At 43.3% G+C, this 24,876-nt stretch overlaps 1 protein-coding gene across 2 annotated transcripts in view; it reads right to left on the bottom strand.

The window, feature by feature from the left end:
• Positions 1-4,916: 4,916 nt before the first annotated feature.
• The window catches only part of UVRAG (UV radiation resistance associated), a 127,029-nt gene continuing 107,069 nt past the window's right edge, over positions 4,917-24,876 (bottom strand). For both annotated transcript variants that reach the window (XM_024205058.2, XM_024205050.2), the window contains one exon: positions 4,917-6,797. In XM_024205058.2, the coding sequence (XP_024060826.2) occupies positions 6,095-6,797 (703 nt within the window). In that variant the 3' untranslated portion in view covers positions 4,917-6,094. The remainder of the gene's footprint in view (positions 6,798-24,876) is intronic.

Here is a 24,876-nt window from a genome sequence, read left to right as displayed (position 1 = left end):
ACCCATAATATGTAGGTTGACATATTGCATCTAAAGACCAGTTATTTACAAGTGGAGGGAATTGTCTTTAATTAAAAATTCTCTGTTTTATAAAACAAGATTTGTCACTTTTTACAATATGCATAGTCCTCTAGGTACCAAGAGAATCAGAAATCTCCCGATCACACACACAGTGGTTTCCAATCTTATTTCACCAGAATCAAGTTAGTAATATGAAAGTGACTCTTATCCATCTTAGCGGTTTTAAACAGGTAGCCATCACCATTCTATCTAGGGTGACCAGACGTCCAGTTTTTATAGGGACAGTCCCGATTTTGGGGTCTTTTTCTTACGTAGGCTCCTATTACCCCCCACCCCCTGTCCCGATTCTTCTATCTAAGGAGTAAAATAGATCAAGTTTCAAGAGTTCATGGAGTCTTTGGCTTTTTCGTTTCTCTTTGGCAAAAGGTGTTTGGAGTATGTGTTGTTGTTTGGTTGATTTGCTTATTTCAGGTGTTTAACTTATTTTTCTTGGGGTGGGGGGAGGAGGAGGTAGAGTTTAGGTAGACGTTGCCAGTGTTGAGTGTCATTCTTTCTATGGTGGAAAAGCTTTTTCAAATAGGAAAGTTGTGCAGTTTCCTACTGAGAGTTGGCCTCTGAATTTGCCTAGTCTCCTTGGAAAGCTCGCTCCATACCCTTAACCGAGAATGTTTTGTCCCCAATTCCCATGTGCTTTGTGATCTGTCTTGTCTCAGAGGAGCACAACTGCTGATGCAGTTCATAGATCAAAATTCAGTTTAATGTAGATGGGACTTGATCCATTAAATGTTTTAAAAATGAGGACCTAGAACTTAAATTGCCATGTGAAGTCAACTGGGAGCCAGTGAAGCATGGGTTTGATGTCCTCACAGTGGCCTAGAGGGCCCTGATAAGATCTGTTCCCCCTTGTGCTAGCTTACTATATGCATGTAGTGCCTATGAGTAGCTGTCCAAGAAAGGATCAGAGGGGTAGCCGTGTTAGTCTGGATCTGTAAAAAGTGACAGAGTCCTATGGCACCTTATACACCAGGGGTCGGCAACCTTTGAGAAGCGGTGTGCCGAGTTTTCATTTATTTACTTTAATTTAAGGTTTTGTTTGCCGGTAATACATTTTAACGTTTTTTAGAAGGTCTCTCTCTATAAGTCTATATATTATATAACTAAACTATTGTTGTATGTAAAGTAAACAAGGTTTTCAAAATATTTAAAAAGCTTCATTTAAAATTAAATTAAAATGCAGATCTTACGCCACCAGCCTGGGGCTCTGTTCACCTAGACCGGCAGCGGGCTGAGTGGGGCCTGACCTCTGAAGCCCCCCACGCCCCAGAAGGGTGGGTGTAGAGGGCTTCAGAGGTCAGGGCAGAGGGCTGGGGCGTGTGTGGAAGTGCAGGGCAGAAGGCTGGGTGTGGGGGAGGTTCAGGGCAGAGGGCTGGGGTGCTCGGCTTGTGGGGGTGCTCCCAGCCCCCTGCCCTGAGTGGCTCATGGCAGGGGGCTGGAAGGGATATGTCCTGTTCCACCCCCTGCCCCAAGGCCCGTCCCTACCTCTTCTCTGCCTCCTTTACCCAGGGCCGGCTTTAGCAAGGGGCTGCCGCGCACCAGCTGGAGCTCTGGCCGGGAGAGCGGGGCCTCGGGGCTTTTGCAGAGCAGCGAGCACGCTGCCACTCCTCCCCCCTCCCTTTGCAAGGGCCGGCACAGGAAAGGAGAGGAGGAGGGGCAGGAAAGCAGGCTGCACCACGGCTGGGGGAAGGAGGGGGGGAGCTTGGCTGCTGCAGGACGGAGCTTCTGCCTCCTGCCCCAGCAGGGGAGAGCGGTGGGCGGGGGGACGCTGAGTGCGGCTGGGGGTCGGAAGCGCGGCAGGCAGCCGCGTGCCATTCAAAATCGGCTCGCGTGCCGTAGGTTGCCGAACCCTGTTATAGACTAACAGACATATTGGAGCATAAGCTTTCGTGGATGAATACCCACTTCGTCAGATGCAAGTTTATAATTTACATGGACAAAGGAAGTTATTTTATGCATTTTACAGATTAGAAGTTACGATATTCCCAGGTCTGCCACTGGCCTGATCTGTGATCACAAGTGAGTCACTTGACCTCATAGGGACCTCTACCTACTATAAAACAATACAAACTATATTTGTCATATATGGTATATATGTATCACTTCTTTACTGAAGTGCAGGAGCTGTTTAACTGTGCACAGCAATGTTACACAACACTTTAAGACAGTTAGTGAAGAATACTATTGAGTTGTAACCCTCCGGAATCTCCCCATCCCAGCTCTGCTTGAGGTTTAGGGCTGTATATTACTGGGTTTCTGATTCAGAAGCCATTTCTCACACACTCCAGATTCCCTCAAGCCCACCCTTGCCTGGGGTCTTGGCATTTTATCTTCTGCTTGGACAAGGGAAGAAATGTCTTCTGCATTACTGTTGAAGCATAGAGGGTCCCTTTGGTTCTTCATATTACACTGCCTCCCACCCACAGTGCCCTGGGTCACGGTCACTCCCTTTTAGGGGTTGCAGTGGTGGTCTCTTGTTTGACTGGAAGGTAAGCTCCTTCAACAGACATATGTTGCTTATTAGCTTGGATCACAGAAGTGCTGGAAGACTAGCAACGCCTCCCTTATGAACGAACACGACTTTTCTACAATCCTCAAAGCTCTGCCTATCCAGCTGCCGGAGAGCAGCACAATGAGATGTGGCTCTGTTATTCCAGCTGTGTACCATCTCTTTGCGAGGAGGGTGAAAAAGTGATGCAGTGCCATCTCGTGAAATAAAATTCAGATCAAATGAGACAAGATGATGTTTTCTTAAACTAAGTCTGCTTTCAGATTATTCGTATTCAATATATTATTCATACGTGGGGCTGAGGAACTGAAAGCCAAGAAATTTTATTGAGCGAGAACATTGGATTCAAATGTCACCCCGACATGCAATTTGAAGCAATGTGCAGATTAAAATAATCATCCAGTAAAGAAACCACACACTTAACTCTTCAGATAAATACTAACCAATTTTATTTTATAAATACAGATGCAGAGATTTTTTGCAATTACCAATGGAACTTTAACATGCCATTTATTATGGGATATTTTATTTTGTTTTAGTTATTTAAAGTACCTGGCTAGGCAAGGATAAGCCAACACACTTATGCTTGCTATAAAAATAGAGCTGGACACAAATCTTCCAAAACTAATATTCTGAGAAATCTTAGGAATTTCTAGTGGGGGAAGAAAATGCAATGAAACATTTTCACTTGAAAACGCTTGCAGACTTTTAACAGTGTGTCCGCTGTGCAGAAACTAAAAGGCTCTTGGCAACTAAAATGCACAGTGATATATCATCCGAATTTACAGTTTACCTCCACTCCCCCTGACCCCAAGATTTTTTTTAATTCCGTAATTTACAAGGCAAACTGTAAAAAAGCCACGAGGTGGTGGCTTGTGCAATATTTTTGCCTTATAATGGTAAAAATAAATTTGTCAATGCTTTGATAAGCCCCAAGATTCTGTTTTAGGTAGAACGTTATAAAAACTTGGTGGCAATTTAAGGTGTGGGTGTGCTGAAAGGATTCATTATTGAAGAAAGTGGGTAAAGCAAACTTGTGCAACAAACATGCAGACTCAAGAATAGCTGTACTGTGACATACGCATTATAATTACAGGGGTCAATAGTGGTTCATTAGAAGAGTTTTTATAAACTCCAGAAACACTGGGTTAAAGAGCAACACAACACAACATATGGGAAGACAACTATTGGGCTTCATTTGGTTGTGTGGAACCTGAGATAATCAATTTGAAAATAATGCAAAAAGTATTTAAAGTCACACTGATGTTCTATGAACCCCATTTAATACATTGTCCAATTGCTTTGAGTCAAATGGTGCCTGTGTAAGGGACATAATTTTACAACTCTTCTTTGGGTAGATTTAGAGACACCACAGCACAGGCTACATTGTACTCCCAAATATCATGACTTTCCTCATGTATGTATTGTATGTATCAGTAGAAGTGCTCATATATTAAAAAAAAAATCAAATTCCACCCTCAAATGTGCATGAGTGACTCCGATTGCCACTGGTGCTCAGACTGGAGGTTGTAGGTGGTTCTGCTATATTTCTCTCTGCTAGCAGAAAAGAGGAAGAAGGTAAGATGAAGTCATTAGCACGAAGCATCCCACCACTTTGTTCTCATCTGAAGCGCAGAGACACTTCAATGGGAATCCTGTGCATTCAAATTTGGCTCTCATTATGCTATCCATAGGGTTTAGTAAAAAAAATATTTTGTAAGTTTTCCCCACGCATAGCAATAGTGCTTTAAAACAGCTGTTAGTTACCCTATGGAAATACACACAATTTTTTTGGAATGCAAAGGAATTTTTCATGAAGTTAGAACTGAAGCACCATCTTCTAGGGCCGATGGGACCCAATTCCACAAGGTACTTAAGCATGTGCTCAACTTTAGGCATTTGAGCAGTCCCACTGAGTTAAATGGAATATGTTCATGCTTGACGTTAGACACGTGCTTAATACCTTGGCCTTAATTTCTGAATGCCTGTTTTTAATGTTTCTTGCAATATCCTAAAAATAGATGAAATGCTGTAGAAAGGCTAGGTTAACTAATGCAGTTATAAACAAGCTTTTGAAACTTTTAATGAAAATATAAATAGGATTTCAATATACTCATTAAGGTGTTACATAGAAAATGCAGCTACTAGACTGCAACTATGTATATACTGTATCTCACACTCAATGTGTTGGTTTGTCAACCTACAATGTTTAGATTACACATATCCACAGTTTAAATTAATTTAGGTTTACCTTATGGTGAAGTTAGAAAGTAACAGACTCGCTTATTGGTTCAAGAGAAAGGTTAAAGTGGGAAAGAAAAATCAGGCATGATGAAGTAAATTAAACTTTTATTCTGCTATATATATATTGATATTTGAGAGCTCACAACTGAGCCCAAATTCTTGGGTATACAATATAGAAAGCAAGAGCAATGAAATCCGAACTCAGACAAATACCAGGAAATCACGAAGAGGCTGCAAAAATCTGTTTTTCCATTAGTGCAGTTGTAAACACATGTGCCAGTGGTAAACTACCTATCTACAATCAAACTGCATAACAGGCCCAATGTACTGATTGCACAGAGTCTGGATTACTTGAGAGTGTCCATGAAATCCATCACAGCACCTTGATGTCTGAAAGCAAGACATCTCATAAAACAAATGATAGGTGGAACCTGCTAATATAATGCATTTTTTAGGTTTTTGTCTCTGGTATAATAGCTCTATTTTAATCCTAACCCGGGAGTGGGGCAATTTTCATTGGTTAGATTAACATGACTGTTGAAGAACAGTAAAGTTATTTAGCCCTCAAGGTTTCCACCTGGAAACTTTGCCTGCTGGTAGTAGCAGTGAGTGTAGGAGGGGAGGGAATTGGTGTGGGTATCTCATTTAGATGCTTATAAAAAGATGCATGTTTCTCTGGTACGTTTACACCAGGCTTTAAAGAACAGAAAACCCATCGGTGCAATCTTAAAATGTTAAGGATTGCAAAATTCAACAGAATAAGACGCTGTTCAAAAGTAGCAAGTTCATGGTATTTCTGTAACACTGACTACATTGCTCAGGAGAAACTGTATATTGGAGAAGGTAAAAATATAATGACTGCTGGTCTTACCATAGATATACTTTTAAATTAACCTTTTCCCCTCAAAAGATGAAAATAAAATATAACTAAATAATAACGAAAGCAGGCAAAGATTCATACAAGGGCCTGATTGGCACTAAAATCTCTTTCAAAGAAAGTATTTAGAATGGACTCTGGTACCTGAAAAACAGCTTATAAATACCAGACAAAGAAAGGACTGGAAGCAGAGTCAAAGTTTACCTGGACAGTGAATATACCATGATCCTTTGTTATCACTCTGTTACAAAATTCATTTTCCAACACCAAAGGAACAGCTTTAATCATTTTTCCATAATTAACACAAAGGATTAGAAGTGCAACTTTATCTTAATTTCAGATCGCTGATATCACCGTGGTACCGTCCACTACCGAATTCCTGTTGAAGCTTACTTGTCCGAACTTTTGCGCGGTCTGCGAAAGCTGGACATGTTTTCGTTCAGTGCATAGATCCTTCGGGAGAACTCCTCAAACTCCCCTAGAACTTGATCATCACATTCCACTGCTACAGCATGGTCCACCGGGATGCAGTTAAAGGCTTCTAGCTGATCTCCGGTGCTGAATCCTGTTGCTTCCATCCCAATTATTTCCTCTGCTTGCTCGACGGTGCAACAAAGATCAGTGCTGAGGGGAGGACGGAACTCGCATGGCTGCTCACTGCTTGCACTGCCAGTGCATTCACTAGGCAGAAATGTTCCATTTATTGCACTAGTACGTCCCAGGAAAGACTCCTGCTGGTCTTGGACATTATTCAGACTCCCATTTTCTGCATTTAAACTGTCACACAAATCCTCTCCTTTTTTGTTGGTTTCTTTTGAGAAGTCCATGGAGGTATCTAAGGATGAGGTTAGCGATCCAGATTTTTTATCCGACTCTTCTACAGGGGCTGCAATGGCAACAGGCTGTGCTAATGCAGAGTTATAACTAGGAGGGGGGGTTTTGTACTGTAGTCTTTCACTCTCTGAGCTGGCCCGTTCCCGGTGTCCCTTATCTGGGGAAGGAGGCTCAGTAGATAAGCCAACATCCAAGCCCCCGAAGGTAGAACTGTGTCTCTTTGGAACTGGAATTGCACTAGAAATATGATGCCGATCACTATAAAAAAAGATAAGAATGACAAAATCATCATCAATGTGTGATCACAGCACAAAAGGTCATGGCCAGAAGAGCATCAGTTCAGGACTATGACAAACTAATTACTACTGAGCTCGGACAACCTATTACTTGAGGACTCCCAGAGCAAAACCAGCAAGTTTGGTCCTAGAGTGCTGGCACCCAAAATTTATCACTTAACGCTGTACACTGTAGAAGCCATCCCAAGTTATAACTTCACTGACAAAACTAAAAGCTCAGCTGGGGTATATGTAGAAAACTTCCACTGTCTAAAAGTCAACCAACCAAGAAACTATCATGTTACATTGATTCATACAGTTACCTTAACGTAAAGTTTTCATTCTCATCATGAAGTCCTCCAATAAGCAATCACCGCAGTTGCAAGCACTATTTCAAGTAGAAGCTCCCCAAAGCATGGCCTATTGCGAGATTTCAGGAGGCATTGCACAGGATCTTGACTGTTATAAAATTAACTTGTGCTAGCAGTATAAGGGCTTGTAAACACTACAGAGAAACTATGGCCATCAGAACTCTAAGTAATGTTGTTGCTAGCAAAAAGCCAGCATCAGTTCCTGACCAGCAAAGACAGAAATGAGTACCAGTGAGCCAGACTATGGATTAAAATCAGTTTACATGTTACTCTACTCCACAGTAAGTTTTTGAAAAGTGATTTGTAAAATGCTTCAATTATCTGTATTTATTTTTTACGTGAAATGAACACCAGCAACACAGCATTCACAAGCAAATTTATGATAGCAATAAGCAAATATGGCGGTGGTTAATGGTGGGAATGCTGCCCATGAGGAAACTGAAGTCAGCGACTCAGTTCATATTTGTTGGCAAAGAGCCATTATTTGGTAAACTGTTTGATTACTAAAGCTCTTGGTATATAGAGAACACATTTCACTTCCAGGTAACCAATTCCAATACAGCCATTACCAATCCCCTGAACAACTCAATCCCCTAACATTGTTGGCACATGTGGCCTCCAAAAATCAGTCAAGTTTGAACAATACTCCCCTTTCCATTCAAGGGCTGATGCGCTTTGTTATTTCCATGCTTACTGTGGAGAGTACACAGCATTGTTCACTCAAACTCAAGTTGCTTTACAAAGAAAAGTAAGAATTCCAGCCTGGGGAAAATGTGGCATGGAGAGAGAAATTTCTTGTCCAAAGCCAGAGAGTCATGACAGAGCTGGGAACAAAACCCATGTTTCCCAATTCCCAGGCCAGTGCCTTTTCTTCTGGACCTCAATGCTGCTTCGGGCCTCCCTTACTGCAAGCTTTTTTGAACACACCTTTCATTCAGTTTCCATTTATAAATTGTTTACAAACAGTTAATAAATGATTAATAGATGTTATAAACATCTTACAGAGTAGCATGTGTTCTAGAGGGGTTCAGCACACCAGGGGATGGCGTTATAGATGATCATAAGCAACCCCTACTGACCTGTTGGACTCCAACGATTAGCTATTAGTTAAAAGAGCAACAGTGGCAGTACCATCGCTAATGAAGTTAATCTGAGGTGTGATTATTGCTAGTTGAACCATTTAACAGCCCTTTACATTATTGATTTGTAAATGGAACCTTCATACAAAGTGCAACCCTTTTTAAAAAAAACCCGTGTGGCGAAGACTGCAGTCAGGCTGTATACTTTAGTCAGGTGTACAAGGAGTAGTCTGTTCCACTTTTTTTTCCTTACTCCTTTTAGCTTTGGATTCAGTAAACAACCACCAAATACTCAGCACTAAGTATAAAATATTAGGTTCCTCAAATCCTAATAAAAAGTCTTCCTTTCCTTCGTTTCCTCTGGGTTTGAAGAGCCTTCCCTGTGAGATGTGAGCCTTAGTCTGAGAAACAAAGAAACAGAGGGGAAGAACTGACTGCTGTGTTTTCAGGAAGTTTCACGCCACCCATTTAAAAAATATAGTCAAATAGTTTTTATATAAAGCATTTTGCTCTGCACGAAGCTATAACATGTTTTACGGCTAAGTTACATATCTTAGAGATTTACTCTGAACCCTGAGGGTTTATGAAGACTCACAGGGCCAGACCACATTTCTTAAAGCATTCCTTGGCAAATTGTTTGGAGCCAAAGGAAAGGGGCATGTCATTTTGAAGTTGTTTATGTGAAGTAGTATTCTCATCTCATAAATAAATAGCTATAAAAGACAGTCAGATCTGACTGCTCATTCATTGTTTAACTGCAAGGATCTGTCTGGTCATTTAAGCAATAGCAGCTACTTTTTAGTATAAAATGACTGCTTACGCATTGATAAATGAGACAATACTGTCTTTTGCCTGTTTCTAGATATACTGGATAACTACATGGTAGAACAAATTATTTCCTTCATGCAACTGGTGAATGGTCCCTTCTTAATAAGAAGTTGCATCTTTTGCCCAACAGATCTAGTAGCACACACGACTTGACCTGACTGAGTGGGGGAGTTGGAACTCTGAATGTTGGCTGCCCAGTGGGGGGCTGGGCAGGAAAGAGCCAATGCCCCACCTGAAGTGGGCAGAGCACAGGGGAATAGACTTTCCTAGTCTGCTGCCCCTGCCATGGGAGTTGCTGGAAGAGGCCCATCTGCCTGTTGGGAGGAAGAGGTAGACAGAGCCTGGCCTTCTCCCATCAGTCTTGATGGTGAACAAGAAAGCTTCACAATTGCAGCACCATTTGCCTAGTGAAGCAGGAATTTGGGTACAGCTACACTTGTGGCACTGTCATCTGGTTGCCCTACGAGGAGCTACGGCATTTGTCTTCAGCAGAGTCAGAAGTTGAAGAGAAGAAAATGCAGGAGCCAGTCTGCACAGGGAACTCACTCAGCTGCGTGGGGAGAAGAGACATGGAAGGCAGTGATTTGTCACTCAGTCTAACAGTTCAAACTGCAGAAAGAAACTCACTAGTCCAGACGATCAAAAGCATCGGGGCAGGGCCAAGAATATGTGCACCATTGTTATTTAAACAGCCCAAGAGTATGCCATGTGACTCCCTGCACATGGCTTATAATCTCACTTCACAAAGGGGCAAAAAATCCCAGGAACAATGTTCCAAAATGACTTTGTGGAGTCTGGATGAAGACAGAGTGACCATTGTGTAGAATGGGCTTTTCATGTCTTGAACGATTTGATAAGTCTGCCTTCTCCATCACTAAATATATATACAATCTATTTTAAATTGTGATGTTTTAAAAAACCATGCCAGAGGAGGGGGGGGGGGAAATCATTCACATGCAGCCCAGCACTAATCCTCTTTCAACCTCAAGCGCAAATCTTATTCCCCTCTCTCCACAAAAAGGTAGGCCACTCCATGAATTGATTCCAACATTAAATTTCTTCTGTAAAATTCGAAGATGAAATCATTCTCCTTGGGTTCTATAACAACGTCAGGGGTCAATAGTCAAACAAGAATCTCTTCCTGCTAGTTGGAACCCCAGGAGAACCACATTGTCCAAAGAAGGGGGAAAAAATACTGCTTCAGACCAAAAAGAGCTAGACCAGCAATTGTGGAACTAAGCCAAAATATTCAAACAAAATAAGGCATGCCTCTTACAGCAGAAGGAAAAAACACTGCAAGATAGGACATATATTTTAGAAAATTTGTTCGTGCTAGGACACAATGATGGCAGCTGCATAAACAGACATGCCACATTAACTATATTGCAGACATTTACTGAATAAAGGGTCAGAAACAAGTTTAATAAAACCAGAGAACGTTTTTGGGGTTTGTTCTTTTTTAAACCATGGAACACATTTATAAGACAAGACTTTTTAACTGACGTGCAATAAAAAAGGTTGTTCATCGGCAAAAATAACTTCTTTTCCTTGCAAGTAGGTCAAGTGTGAAGATAGAGATGTACACTAAATGATCCTAACAGTCTAATGCAGCAGCAATGCAAAATTAATTTCTAATGATTACAAAGCTACTTCTCATTTCTTTAGAATTTGAGTATACACAGGCTGCTGTAGCTTCTCCAGGTCTACAGGAAAGTCATGTCTGGCCATATTTCTTTAACAGTAAACAGAAGAACTAATGCACTGTATTGGAACACTTTTACTATGCTCAAAATTATGGGAGGGGCTACAATACATAACATGACACAGTCCCTCCTCCTCAACAGCTTACAATTTAAGACCCTGATCCTGCAATCAGAGTAATCAAGGCAGAATCTTAAGCCACTCCGCTGAAGCCAATGGGAATCTACCCATATGAATCTGATTGTAGGAGCAGGTATAACTTCAGATAAATGTCTATCAGGGATGGTCTAGACAGTATTTGGTCCTGCCATGCGGGCAGGGGACTGGACTCGATGACCTCTCGAGGTCCCTTCCAGTCCTAGAATCTATGAATCTATGACAAAAAATCAGAGCTGGGAAGTTGGGAGAGGGGTTACAGAGAGAATTGCTAAGTTATTTGGCATTTGCTACTGTTCACTACACTAAAACATAGTTAGTGTAAATAAAACAGGTCTTACATTTAGAAGAGTTTACAGATATTAAATTGCTCTAAGCAGGAAATCAACATGATCATTCTGCTGCAGGGCATTCATCCCATCTGGAGTCAGCAGAACAATGAAAAAAGGGCTAAGTGTATTGCTGTTCTAGGAACATGATGTGCATCAAGGAGGGTGGTGGGAGAAGGATCAATGAACTGTATCCACAGAATGATGGTCAGAGTGGAGACTGGGGGCAAACGGTATAATAAACTGCAGCCACAAGCCAGGTGTTTCAGTTGCAAGCTCCTTGAGGTAGGGCTGTGTTCTTAAACTTCTGGTTCAATAATTAAAATAAAGGTACTATACTTCTCTATTCTGCACTGGATTCAGACTGGCCATAGACTAAATGAAATATACAAACTTAGGGAATATACAGGAGCAAATAGCTAAATAAAACAAATAGTACAATTAAGGGCCGCATAATCAATTAGAATAATTAAAATTACAAAAAAGTGTTGGAAAAATACCATGCGAGTATTCTCACTGCAACAAATTTAGGACAAATTCAGCCCTGGTGTAATTCTACTGAAGTCAGGGATTAATTTGCCCCCTTTTTTTAATAAAGGCCCATCAGAGCTCATGTACTAATACTTGCCTTCGGCTTCAGTTTCCTATTATATTACCCAAGTCACACCAATGGCTTAGCATTTTTTTTTTTTTTTTTTTTAAACTCATACACTTTGCAATGGTTAGAACTCATGTTTGATTAAGTGTATTTTATAGTATTCTACAATCACAACCTAAGAGAAAGCGCAAGAACTTGAAGGTTGATTTTTTTCTACAACCTTAAAGATGTATTGGCATCTAGAGATGACAAGTTACTGCCTACAAAATCAGTACAAATGAAGTGTGATAGTGAGGGATTGTACAGCATATGCCGTCCCTTAACTGGATGGTGTGACTTATGGTCTTCCATTCTAAGCCTTCAAATATTTCCCCATGGATGGCAAACGATATCTGACTAGATTGTGGATTTTAGACAAATAGTGGGTTACTTAGTTTTGCAACTAATTAAGTAATGTTCTCAGTTAGCAAGCTAAAGCTAATTGGCAGAGGACTTTTTCAAAAGTTACTTCAGAAGATGTGAAATTAGTTTGTCTAGCAACTATGGAGACTGACGTCTATCTACCCAATTGGTGGCAGTGCAAGACTTCCCAGGCTGCCCTACTAAGGTACAACCCTGATGAAAACTGTTTCTAAGGTCGAGTTAGTTCAGCTTCCAATCCCAATTACTTGGCTCATCTTCTGAGACTATAAACAGATGTGGACCCCGGTCCACTAGGAATGGTCTGAGACCAGAGAAGTATATGAAATGATTTGGTAAAATTGCCATCAGACCATTACGACTTTCAGTCATCAGCTTGGACCAGACTGGAGTCAGTGACCTTTGGGGCAAAATGTAATGCTATTATGAAGTGGAATTTATAAATAAAAATTGGGAAAACTAACACACATTTACTGAGCATTATAGATAAGCTATTATACTTCACTAGCAGCCCAAAATAAAGCAGTTATCTGGGGCACCACTACTGTTTCCCTTAAAGTCTGTTTAGAGTTCTCTCTCTTCACTGATTGCTGGTAATACCTTTTGACACGCTCAGAAGCACCTATTGTGCAAGAGACAGGAATTCTGCTGTGCAGCAATCTGGGAGTTCAGAGAGATTTTTTAAAAATCTATCTACACTATTTCAAAGTATTTTTTTCCAGTCAAGAGATCTGAATTGTGAGCTGTTCACAGCTTTATTTTTAAAAAAGTTCTTTCAATCAGATTCACTTGTGATTATTTATTCTGTCTGTAGCAGGCTCTGAAACGATAATGTATTATGAAAGACAGAATACAATTCATAGTCTCAAGTATGTATCTTTCCCTCCCTACAAAAATGTTTCCTCTGAGGAACATTACTAGATCACAGCTGGTCAAAATACTAAATCTTGATTATCTGGCCAGAAGCCAAAATCCACAGCTACGCTCTATGGTATGAGAATACTTTAAAAAATAACTTAAACACCATTTGATTTTTTTGTTGTTGTTGCAAACTATGACCTCATGGTAATAAGAACGCTAACTGAAGGTGTTTAAGTTGGTTTATAGCCATTTGAAATGTTTGAAACTCCAGGCACAGCTCTAAGCCAATATCATGTCAACTGTGCGAAAAAGCAATAATAGTTTCTCACCTTCTTAAAGATTACTGCTTAAATAATGCACAATAATGACAGGGCTGCAAAAGGTGCCAAAAGAAGGCTGCCAATATGAAGTTAAGGTGAAATTGTGTCTTTTTTGGCAGCTAAGAAATTCTGACAATTTTTTTTTTAAACTTCATAAATTAAGCTACCATAGTTTTCTAAACTCAATAACTTCAGTTTTACTTTTCTCCTTGAATAAGGCAGTATGAAAAAAAAAAAAGCAATTTTTAAGAAGAAATGGTTACCAATTGGTTCTGTAACTGCTGTTCTTTGAGATGTGTTGCAGACATCCATTCCACTTCAGGCGTGGAAGTGCCCCAGGCACAGTTAGAGATTTTTCCTGCAACGGTACCTATTGGGATGGTGCATGAGTCTTCTGCTGCATTGTGCTGCTACGTGACAGTATAAAGGGCGGAGCTACCACCTCTTCAGTTCCTTCTCACCAGACTCCAATAAAGAGGCAAAGGAGAATGGGTTTTGAAATGAACATGTGCAACATACCTTGAAGAACAAGAGTTATGGAACAGATTAGTAACAGTCTTCAAGTGATTGCACATGTCCATTCCACTTCAGGGGACTCACACTCAGCTGGATCTTCAGGTGGAATTGGAGTCTACCTAAATAAAGATTGAAGGACCAGAGGTCCTCCGTGGCGTCATCTCTAGACTGTTGAGAGATGACATAATGTGAGGCCAAGGTATGCACTGAGGACCAACTTGCTACTTTTCAAATGTCCAGAATGGGTACTTGGGCCAGAAAGGCTGTAGAGGCTGCATGTACCCTCGTTGAATGTGCTAAGACACCGTTCAGAGGGGGATAGAGAATAAGACTGAGAATATATTATTGCCTTTATATAAATCGATGGTACGCCCACATCTCGAAAACTGCATACAGATGTGGTCTCCTCATCTCAAAAAAGATATACTGGCACTAGAAAAGGTTCAGAAAAGGGCAACTAAAATGATTAGGGGTTTGGAACGGGTCCCATATGAGGAGAGATTAAAGAGGCTAGGACTCTTCAGCTTGGAAAAGAGGAGACTAAGGGGGGATATGATAGAGGTATATAAAATCATGAGTGATGTGGAGAAGGTGGATAAGGAAAAGTTATTTACTTATTCCCATAATACAAGAACTAGGGGTCACCAAATGAAATTAATAGGCAGCAGGTTTAAAACAAATACAAGGAAGTTCTTCTTCACGCAGTCAACTTGTGGAACTCCTTACCTGACGAGGTTGTGAAGGCTAGAACTATAACAGCGTTTAAAAGAGAACTGGATAAATTCATGGTGGTTAAGTCCTTTAATGGCTATTAGCCAGGATGGGTAAGGAATGGTGTCCCTAGCCTCTGTTTGGAGGAGATGGATTGCAGGAGAGAGAGATCACTTGATCATTGCCTGTTAGGTCCACTCCCTCTGGGGCACCTGGCATTGGCCACTGTCGGTAGACAGGATACTGAGCTAGATGGACCTTTGGTCTGACCCGGTACGGCCGTTCTTATGAATATGACTGCAGGGCCCTCAACATCAGCAAAAACTATGCTTTAAAATGAGCTACTTTTCTGAAAGCCAATGAAGCTCCAAAACCAAACAAATTGGAAAACAGGGAAGGAAACAAAAATATTTAAGAGAACTGCAAGTGGGACAGGATAATTAACAACTTAGCCTCAATCTTTCACCTTAAGAAAGAGAGCCAACATCCAGCTTTTATATCAGAAAGGCAAGTCTTGCCACTCAGAGCCATGAAAGAGCGCACAGGAACTGACAAATCTGTCTTGATGTTGTCTGCACATAGCACAAGAAATATTTTGCAGGGGAAATATGTAAACAGCAGAATATAGGTGTCAGAGATGCTGAGGAGGAACAAGAGAGTTTGGAGACACGTGAGTTTGAAGCAATAAATCAACCATGCGGAGATGTGAAAACATGTATGTGTCATAGAATCGTAGGACTAAAAGAGACCACGAGAAGTCATCTAGTCCAGTCCCCTGTACTCATGGTAGGACACTATTATCTAGACCATCCCTAGCAGGTGTTTGTCTAACCTGCTCTTAAAAATCTCTAATGATGGAGATTCCACAACCTCCCTAGGCAATTTATTCCAGTGCTTAAGTACCTTGACAGTTAGGAAGTTTTTCCTAATATCCTACCTAAATTGCCTTTGCTGCAATTTGAACCCAATTGCTTCTTGTCCTATTCTCAGAAGCTAAGGAGAACAATTTTTTTAAATGTACTTGAAAACTTATGTCCCCCCTCTCTCTTCTTTCTGCAGAATAAGCAAACCCAATGTTTTCAATTTCCCTCATAGGTCATGTTTTCTAGACCTTTAATCATTTTTGTTGTTCTTCTCTGGACATTCTTCAATTTGTCCACATCTTTCCTGAAATGTGGCGCCCAGAACTGGACACAATACTCCAGTTGAGGCCATATCAGCGCGGAGTAGGGAAGAACTACTTCTCATGTCTTGCTTACAACACTCCTGTTAATTCATCCAGAAGGCTGTTTGCTTTTTTTGAAGCAATGTTACACTGCTGACTCATATTTAGCTTGTGATTCACTATGACCCCCAGATCTCTTTCTGCGGTACTCTTTCCTAGTCAGTCATTGCCCATTTTTTGTGCGTGCAATGGATTGTTCCTTCCTAAGTGGAGTACTGTGCATTTGTCCTTATTGAATTTCATCTTATTTCCTTCAGACTATTTCTCCAGTTTGTCCAGGTCATTTTGAATTTTAATCCTGTCCTCCAAAGCACTTGCAACCCCTCCCAGCTTGGTATCATTTAAAGAAACCAAAACAATACAAATCTCACCAGGCAGAGAGATCCAGCAGTAACACAACAGGAAAATTAAACCTTGATGCAAAGACATCTGTAATAGAGCCAAAGGGAGTCTCAGTGCTCTGAGCTGAAGAATGGATTCTGTGAAACAGCGTGTGATGTAGTGCCGGCCCGGTACTGGCCCTGAGAGGGTTAAAACCAGCCTGGGGAGGCTCAGCAGCAGGCAGCCAAAGGAGTGGCTGCAGGGGAAACAGTCAATTAGGGCAGCGGATGGACCAGCCAATCAGGGCCCAGCTGGCCCATATAAAAGGAAGCCGCAGACTAGAGAGAGTTAGTCTGCTGCAGGGAGCCCTAGGGAGATGACTGGTTTCCTAGAGAGACCAGCACCTGGGGAAGAGCAGGTGCTAGCAGGGACCGGGAGCTAGGGAGAGCTCCTGACCGGCTGCCAGGACTTACAGGCTCGAGGCCCTGGGAAGAGGACAAAGGAGCTGGAGCCAGAAGCAGGTGCAGAAGGAACTGAGGCTGCGGGGAAGTGGCCCAGGGAATAGAGACAGTGAGCTGGAAGGAAAAGGCAGCAGGAAGCTGCTGTTTGCAGGGTCCCTGGGCTGGGGCCCGGAGTAGTGGACAGGCCTGGCCTCCCCCACTAGCTGCTGAAGGAGCCGCCTGGCTGTGGACTGCCAAGCCGCTGCGAGGAGTGGCTGGACTCTTGTTGAAGGAGTCCCCCAGAAGGGGGGCAAACCGGATGGTGACACGGCCGGAGGGCTGTGCCACAGAGCAGACGCCGAGAGAAAGGAACTGTAACGGGTCTGCAGGCGGAGGTGAGGACGGGAGAGCCACCACCACCCGAGGGCGCACCTGCTGGGACTGAGCTAATTCTCAAAACGCCCAGCAGGAGGTGCCAGTGTGGTGAGTGACCCCGTGACACCGAGTATCAGAAAGGTACTTCAAGCAGGTACTCTCAATGAGTGATTGCCAAACTAATTTGGATACAAATCTGAAATGGGGAGGCTCTTCTACAACCTAGTTAATTTTTATTTTTATTTTTTAAAAAGGGACAGCAGGTTATTTTCAAATCCAAACTGAGCAACATCTTCATTTCCACAAGATAAATATCAATTATTTCAATACTGTCATTTAAACTATCCCAACATTTCTATGGCACCAAGGCGATTCAGTGAGGTTGGTAGTTGAGTACACCCTGCCAACACAGGAAGCATTAAGAAAGTTCATATCATACCCATGACTAAAAGGAGCAGCAGGAAAGCCCATAAAATTAGGAGTGGATGTAACAAACTATCCGCAAAGTGGTTAAAGAAGCTCACAGAAAGGAAAGGGGTAGGGAGACAAGCAAACAGCATACAGTACCTGGATCTTAACAAGGAGGACCATGTTCAAGCCAAAAGGTGCAAATCTACTCTAGTGGTCATTTAAGGGTATGTCTACACTTAAAATGCTACAGCAGCACAGCTGCACTGCTGTAATACTTCAGAGTAGACCCTCACTACAGCGACAGGACAAGTTTACCCATCACTGCAGTTAATCCACCTCCCCACGAGGTGTCAGGTAGGTTGACAGAATTCTTCTTTTGACCTAGTGAGGTCTACACTGGGGTTAGGTTGGCTTAACTGCATCTCCCAGGGGGGTGGATTTTTTCCAATGTAAATTTTCAGTGTTGACCAGCTCTAAGGTTAATTTAACAAAAATGAATAAAATATGCAGGACTGCATCAAAATGTGGAAGACAGATGCTAACAGAAAGTAAGTGCTGAACATGGAATATTCATATGCCATAAAGTGACAGGAGGACTCAGTGTAATTTATGAATCAGATTAATCACAAAACATTATTCTACATGTTAAGAAATTCTGAGGGTGAAGAGCGCCCAAAGAATGCAGACTTCTAGCAGCACTGGATGCCCAATAAAAACCCTATAAAAATATGGAAGTGGGCTACCCTGCTAAACTCATTCCACTGGTACAACTATCTTAATAAACTAAATGGAGTTTGCAGTATATGATTCACATACATCATAAATATGAATGTTAATTATTTAGACTGCAAGCTGTTTGGGGCAGGGACATCTTATGGGTTTGGACAGCACCCAGTACAACGGGGCCCTGATAAATGACTGAGGTTCCTAGGTATTACCTCAACACCACCACCATTTATACCCTAAATAGCTTGTCAGTGATTCATGTTAATTCGCATTCCTAGACTGTGCCAAACACAGTCTGTAGTTTTGCTGGGAAGCCATCACCACCAGCTTTTATTTTTCTATTGAATATAACAATGTATAATGTGGACTGTCTAGTGGTTAGATCATGACCTCTGAGCAGGGCAGGCCTCGGGGACAGACAATTACAGCACCTGCCCTGGTCGCCAACTTCCAGGGGCACCAAAACAACATCCAGGGGATGCCACATTGCTCAGCTGTCTTTGGTTAGTTTTCTTTTTCCCTTCGCTACCACTTTGCCTTTTTATTTATTTTTTGTGGTTGGTTGCTCTGTGGCAGGGGGCGGGGCAGCACTAAATGTGTTTTTCAGCAGGTTACCCTCCCCTCTGGGTTCTTCCACTGGCTCATCATGGACTTCTCAGGCTAGTTAACTTATCAGTGACTCAGGGATAATGTCTACCTCAGAAGGGTGAGGAAGTTTGATTGCTGTCTAAAGCAGTTTGACCTTCAGATGAAAAGCATCATAAGTAGTCACTACTTTGTCTACTTTTTAAATATATATGATTATATATGTAACACACACATCTACTTATAAAACCAATCAAAATGCAAAGACAAATAATTGAATTCCAAGAACATTTCGATTTAATTTTGTTTTATAAAGACCAAACTTGTTTTAAATTAGCAAGATTGGTGTAAGTATTCATTTAAAAACAGAACAATTCAATTTTGTTTTTTTCGCAGAGTACTCCTCAGGCTAGCAGCCCTAGTACTTGTAACTTTTTACATCACTGCAGCACATCTCATGGAGCAGGTCCTCAAGGAATCAATTATGAAACACTTAGAGGAGAGGAAAGTGATCAGGAACAGTCAGCATGGATTCACCAAGGGGAAGTTGTGCCTGACTAACCTAATTGCCTTCTATGATGAGATAACTGTCTCTGTGGATGAGGGGAAAGCAGTGGATGTGTTATTCCTTGACTTTAGCAAAGTTTTTGATACGGTCTCCCACAGTATTCTTGCTGCCAAGTTAAAGAAGTATGGGCTGGATGAATGGACTGTAAGGTGGACAGAAAGCTGGCTAAATCGTCGGGCTCAACGGGTAGTGATCAATGGCTCCATGTCTAGTTGGCAGCCAGTTTCAAGCGGAGTGCCCCAAGGGTCGGTCCTGGGGCCGGTTTTGTTTAATATCTTTATTAATGATCTGGAGGATGGAGTGGACTGCATTCTCAGCAAGTTTGCCGATGACACTAAACTAGGAGGCGTGGTAGATACACTAGAGGGTAGGGATCGGATACAGAGGGACCTAGACAAATTAGAGAATTGGACCAAAAGAAACCTGATGAGGTTCAACACGGATAAGTGCAGAGTCCTGCACTTAGGACGGAAGAATCCCATGCACAGCTACAGACTAGGGACCGAATGGCTAGGTAGCAGTTCTGCAGAAAAGGACCTAGGGGTCACAGTGGACGAGAAGCTGGATATGAGTCAACAGTGTGCTCTTGTTGCCAAGAAGGCTAACGGCATTTTGGGCTGTATAAGTAGGGGCATTGCCAGCAGATCGAGGGACGTGATCGTTCCCCTTTATTCGACATTGGTGAGGCCTCATCTGGAGTACTGTGTCCAGTTTTGGGCCCCACACTACAAGAAAGATGTGGAAAAATTGGAAAGAGTCCAGCGGAGGGCAACAAAAATGATTAGGGGTCTGGAGTGCATGACTTATGAGGAGAGGCTGAGGGAACTGGGATTGTTTAGTCTCCAGAAGAGAAGAATGAGGGGGGATTTGATAGCAGCCTACAACTACCTGAAGGGGGGTTCCAAAGAGGATGGAACTCAGCTGTTCTCAATGGTGGCAGATGACAAAACAAGGAGCAATGGTCTCAAGTTGCAGTGGGGGAGGTCTAGGTTGGATATTAGGAAACACTTTCACTAGGAGGGTGGTGAAGCACTGGAATGCGTTACCTAGGGAGGTGGTGGAGTCTCCTTCCTTGGACGTTTTTAAGGCCTGGCTTGACAAAGCCCTGGCTGGGATGATTTAGTTGGGAATTGGTCCTGCTTTGAGCAGGGGGTTGGACTACATGACCTCCTGAGGTCCCTTCCAACCCTGATATTCTATGATTCTATGATCTACACTAAGAGTTTGCACAGGTGGTGCAACTAGCTCTAATCGGTGCACAAAAAACTCAGTGTAGACAAACCCCAAGGATCTCAACCTTGAAAGAGTAATTCATGACTGAAGTTCTCAATACAGAGTTGATGGCAATGGACTAAGAAAAGACGGTTACTCACCTTCTTGTAACTGTTGTTCTTCAAGATGTGTTGTTCATGTCCGTTCCAATCAGGTGTGTGCGCACTGCATCCACGGTGGTCGGAAATATTTTCCCTTAGCAGCTCCCGTCAGGTTAGCCAGGGAGCCCCATGGATTGGCACCCTCATGGCACTCAATATACGACTCTGCTGACCCAACCCCACTTTGGTTCCTCCTTGCCGGCTACTCTGACAGAGAGGAAGGAGGGTGGGTACTGGAATGGACCTGAACAACACATCTCGAAGAACAGCAGTTATAAGAAGGTGAGTAACCGTCTTTTCTTCTTCGAGTGATTGTTCACGTAGATTCCAATCAGGTGACTCCCAAGCTCTCCCACTGGGGTGGGGTCGGAGTTAAGGAATCACTGACCGGAGCACTGCTCTGCCAAGAGCTGCGTCATCTCAGCATGCTGGGTGATAGTGGCAAACGCATACACCGAGGACCAGGTTGCCACTCTGCAGACCTCCTGGATGGGCACCTGTGCCAGGAAAGGGATGGAGGAGATTTGAGCTCTTGTCGAGTGGGCTGTAATAGCCGGGACTGGGACCTTGGCGAGGTCATAACAGGTATGGATGCAGTCTGTAATCCAGGAAAAGATGTGTTGTGAAGAGACCAGAAGCTTTTTCATCTGGTCTGCCACCACTACAAACAGCTGGTTTAACTTCCTGAAAGGCTGTGTGTGCTCAATGTATAATGCTAGCGCTCTTCGCACATGTAAGAGTGAAACCTCTGCTCCTGTGCATTGGCATGTGGCTTGGGATAGAAAACTGGTAGAAAAATGTCCTGGCTGAGGTGGAATTGGGATACAACCTTGGGCAGGAAAGCTAGGTGCGGTCTGAGCTGTACCTTATCCTGGTGGAAGATTGCGTTGGGGGGGGGGAGGGTCGGATGTTAACTCCGACACCCTCCTGGCCGATGTGATAGCAACCCGAAAGGCCACCTTCCACGAGAGATACAGAAGGGAACGTGTAGCCAGTGGCTCAAATGGGGCTCCCATTAGTCTAGCTAGGACCAGGTTGTGATGCTCTGTACCTCGGAGGAACATCCAGCACCCCCATGTTCATCCTTGTAAAATGATTGTGTGGTACCCAATGCAAAGTTTGTCACGTCGGGTGTCTTCGGAAGGCTCATGATGCACTGAGCATTGTTGTTATAGTAGTGTTATAATAATATTATAGGTTATAATTTCATGTATGTAGTTATGAGGCTGAAAATGTAGCCTCATGGCTTAAAATAATCCCAGGCAAAAACTCTCCAAGAGCAGAGAGGCAGTTCACACCTCATCAGGGCAGGTATGGGACAAACCGAGCCCAGACCCACAGGAACAAAGGACGCTGGCTTAGACAGCAACAAAAGGATCTGTTCGACTCTCGAGTGAGTCACCCTCCTTCCTTTGGCCAGTTTGGGACTGCGATGAGGTAATACTCACCTGACTCTGTGTGTGTGTGGGGGGGGGGGCACAAAACCAAGAGGGAAGAAAGAACATGATAAAAGGGAGAGACGTTTGCCATGCTCTCTCGCTCTTCCACCTACATCTACAGACACCACCACCAAGCAACTGAAGTGCTGATCAAAGGGGAGAGCCTGGCCGAAGAGCAACCAGCCAGCCTGGGGTGAGACACACCTAAGTTTGTAAGGGCATTGAAAGTGTTAAGATCAGCTTAGAATGCGTTTTGCTTTTATTTCATTTGACCAAATCCAACTTGTTATACTTTGACTTATAATCACTTAAAAATCTATCTTTCATCGTTAATAAATCTGTTTGTTTATTCTACCTGAAGGAGTGTGTTTGGTTTGAAGCATGTCAGACTCACCTTGGGATAACAAGCCTGGTACATATCAACTTCTTTGTTAAATTGACAAACTCATAAGATTGCAGCATCCAGTGGGCATAACTGGACACTGCAAGATGGAGGTTCCTAGGGTTGTGTCTGGGACTGGAGATATTGGCTAGTGTCATTCGGTTGCACAATCCAAGCAGGTTACATGCCAGAGGCTGTGTGTGAACAGCCCAGGAGTGGGGGTTCTCACAGCAGAGCAGGGTAAGGCTGACTCCTAGAGTCAAGGATTGGAGTGACCTAGCAGATCACCACTCCAGATAACACCAGAGGGGAACGTCACACAAGTTGAGGTCCCAAGTCGGTACTGGTGGGCAGGACTGTGGGTATGGCCATTCCATGCCCTTAAGGAAATGGCCCACCATAGGGTTGGCAAAGACTGAACGCCCCAACTCTCCCGGGTGGAATGCTGAGATGGCTGCAAGGTGTACCCTGATGGAGGATCCGTCCAGGCCTTGCCGCTTCAGCTGCAGTAGACAGTCTAGGATGAATGGTACAGATGCCTGAAGTAGGGATATGCGACTGCGATTGCACCAGCATGAGAACCTTTTCCATTTGGCCAGGTAGGTGGCGCTGATGGAAGGTTTCCTGTTCCCAAGTAGCACCTCCCTCACCGATTCCGTGCATTGGAGTTCCCTTGTGTTTAACCATGAGGCTTCCATACCGTGAGATGGAGGTCTGGGAGAAGCAGGCAGCCATGGTCCTGTGTAATCAGACCGGGGAAGAGTGGCAGTGCAATCAGGGTGCCCACTGACAGCTCCAGAAGTGTGGTGTACCAAAGTTGGCATGGCCACACAGGAATCACCAGAATTACCTCTGCCTTGTCCCTGCAGATCTTGAGGAGAACGTTGTGGACGAATGGTATCGGAGGGAAGGCATACAGTAGACGGTTTCCCCCAGTGCATCGTGAACGCGTCCAAGATAGATCCCAGACTGTGCTTTTCGAAGGAGCAAAATGTTGGACACTTTCTGTTGCTCCTGGTGGCAAATAGGTCTACCTGGGGAAACACCCACCTTTAGAAAATGGAATGCATGACGTCCGTCCGGATGGACCACTCGTGACTTCTTATGGCACTTATGGGGCACCAGGGATGTTGACCGGTGCCGGGGCGCCGCACTGTGCTGCGGATCTTCGGTACCGAGGGTCTCTAGCACCAGAGTACTTCCTCGGTACTGGTTCGCGGACTGACACCGGGGCACTCTGCACCGAGCTTGGGCCCGGGACTTGGTGGTCAGGTGCCGCTGGACGGGGTGCGGGTTCCATTAATAGCTGCTTCAAACGGAAGTCGCGTTCCTTCCTAGTCCTGGGCTTGAAAGCCATACAGATCTTACAGCGCTCGGACTGATGTGCCTCCCCAAGACACCTCAGGCATGAGTCGTGAGGGTCGCTATTGGGCACAGGCTTCTTGCATACACCACAAAATGTAAATCCTTGGGCTTGAGGCGTGCCCGGAGCCCAAGACGGGGTGAGGAGAAAACAACCCGCTCACTATGACTACCCTAACTACTGAACAATAAACTAACTACAAAACAAAAAACTGTGTAGAAGTAACAGCTAAGGAACACTTGCAAGCAAGCGAAACACTGTTCCAATGCCGCCACAGATGGTAAGAAGGAACTGAAGGGGGAGGGGGGCCGGGTCAGGTCGGAGGGGTCATATATTGAGTGCCAGGAGGGCGTCACTCCAAGGGGCTCCCTGGCCGACCCCACAGGAGCTGCTAAGGGGAAAAGTTTCCCACTGTGCATGGGGCGCGCGCACACCTGATTGGAATTGGCGTGAACAATCACTCGAAGAAGAATTATTAATTTACAAATGGATTCGCTGAACTGATACGTTGCCTTAAAAGTGGCATTTTAAAAATGAACCTGATCCATACTAAAATTCAATTCTTTTTTAGTTTGTGATTTCCCCCCCCCCCCCACTGGTCCTGGGCCTACTTTCCATAGGAAACAACTGGCAAGAGCACTAAAGAGGAGTCATTGATGCCACATTATCAGAAAAACACTGCCATTAATGCAGGTCACTACTGCATCAGTTAACAGTTGTGTAAATTCAACCAAAAATAAGATCCTTGAAAAATGATCCTATTAAAAGAGAAACTAAAATCAACATGAATACTGAAGAAGTTTACAAGAATAAGTTTGTGGTATAGATGAAAGTCTAAAATTCAGTAAGACTTGTCTACATGGTTAAAGAACAGCAAGTGAACAAGAAAAAGGAGAGGAAGCAGAAGTGCAAACAAATTGGTAACAGAGAGTCTTTCTTGGTTTTCTTAAACTGCTCCCAATCT

The sequence above is a fragment of the Terrapene carolina genome, unplaced genomic scaffold, assembly GCF_002925995.2.
Source record: "Terrapene carolina triunguis isolate 2854851 unplaced genomic scaffold, T_m_triunguis-2.0 Scaffold97, whole genome shotgun sequence".
Lineage (NCBI taxonomy): Eukaryota > Metazoa > Chordata > Testudines > Emydidae > Terrapene > Terrapene triunguis.
Note: the sequence above shows the minus strand (reverse complement) of the source record. Positions and strands in the feature narration are given on the sequence as shown.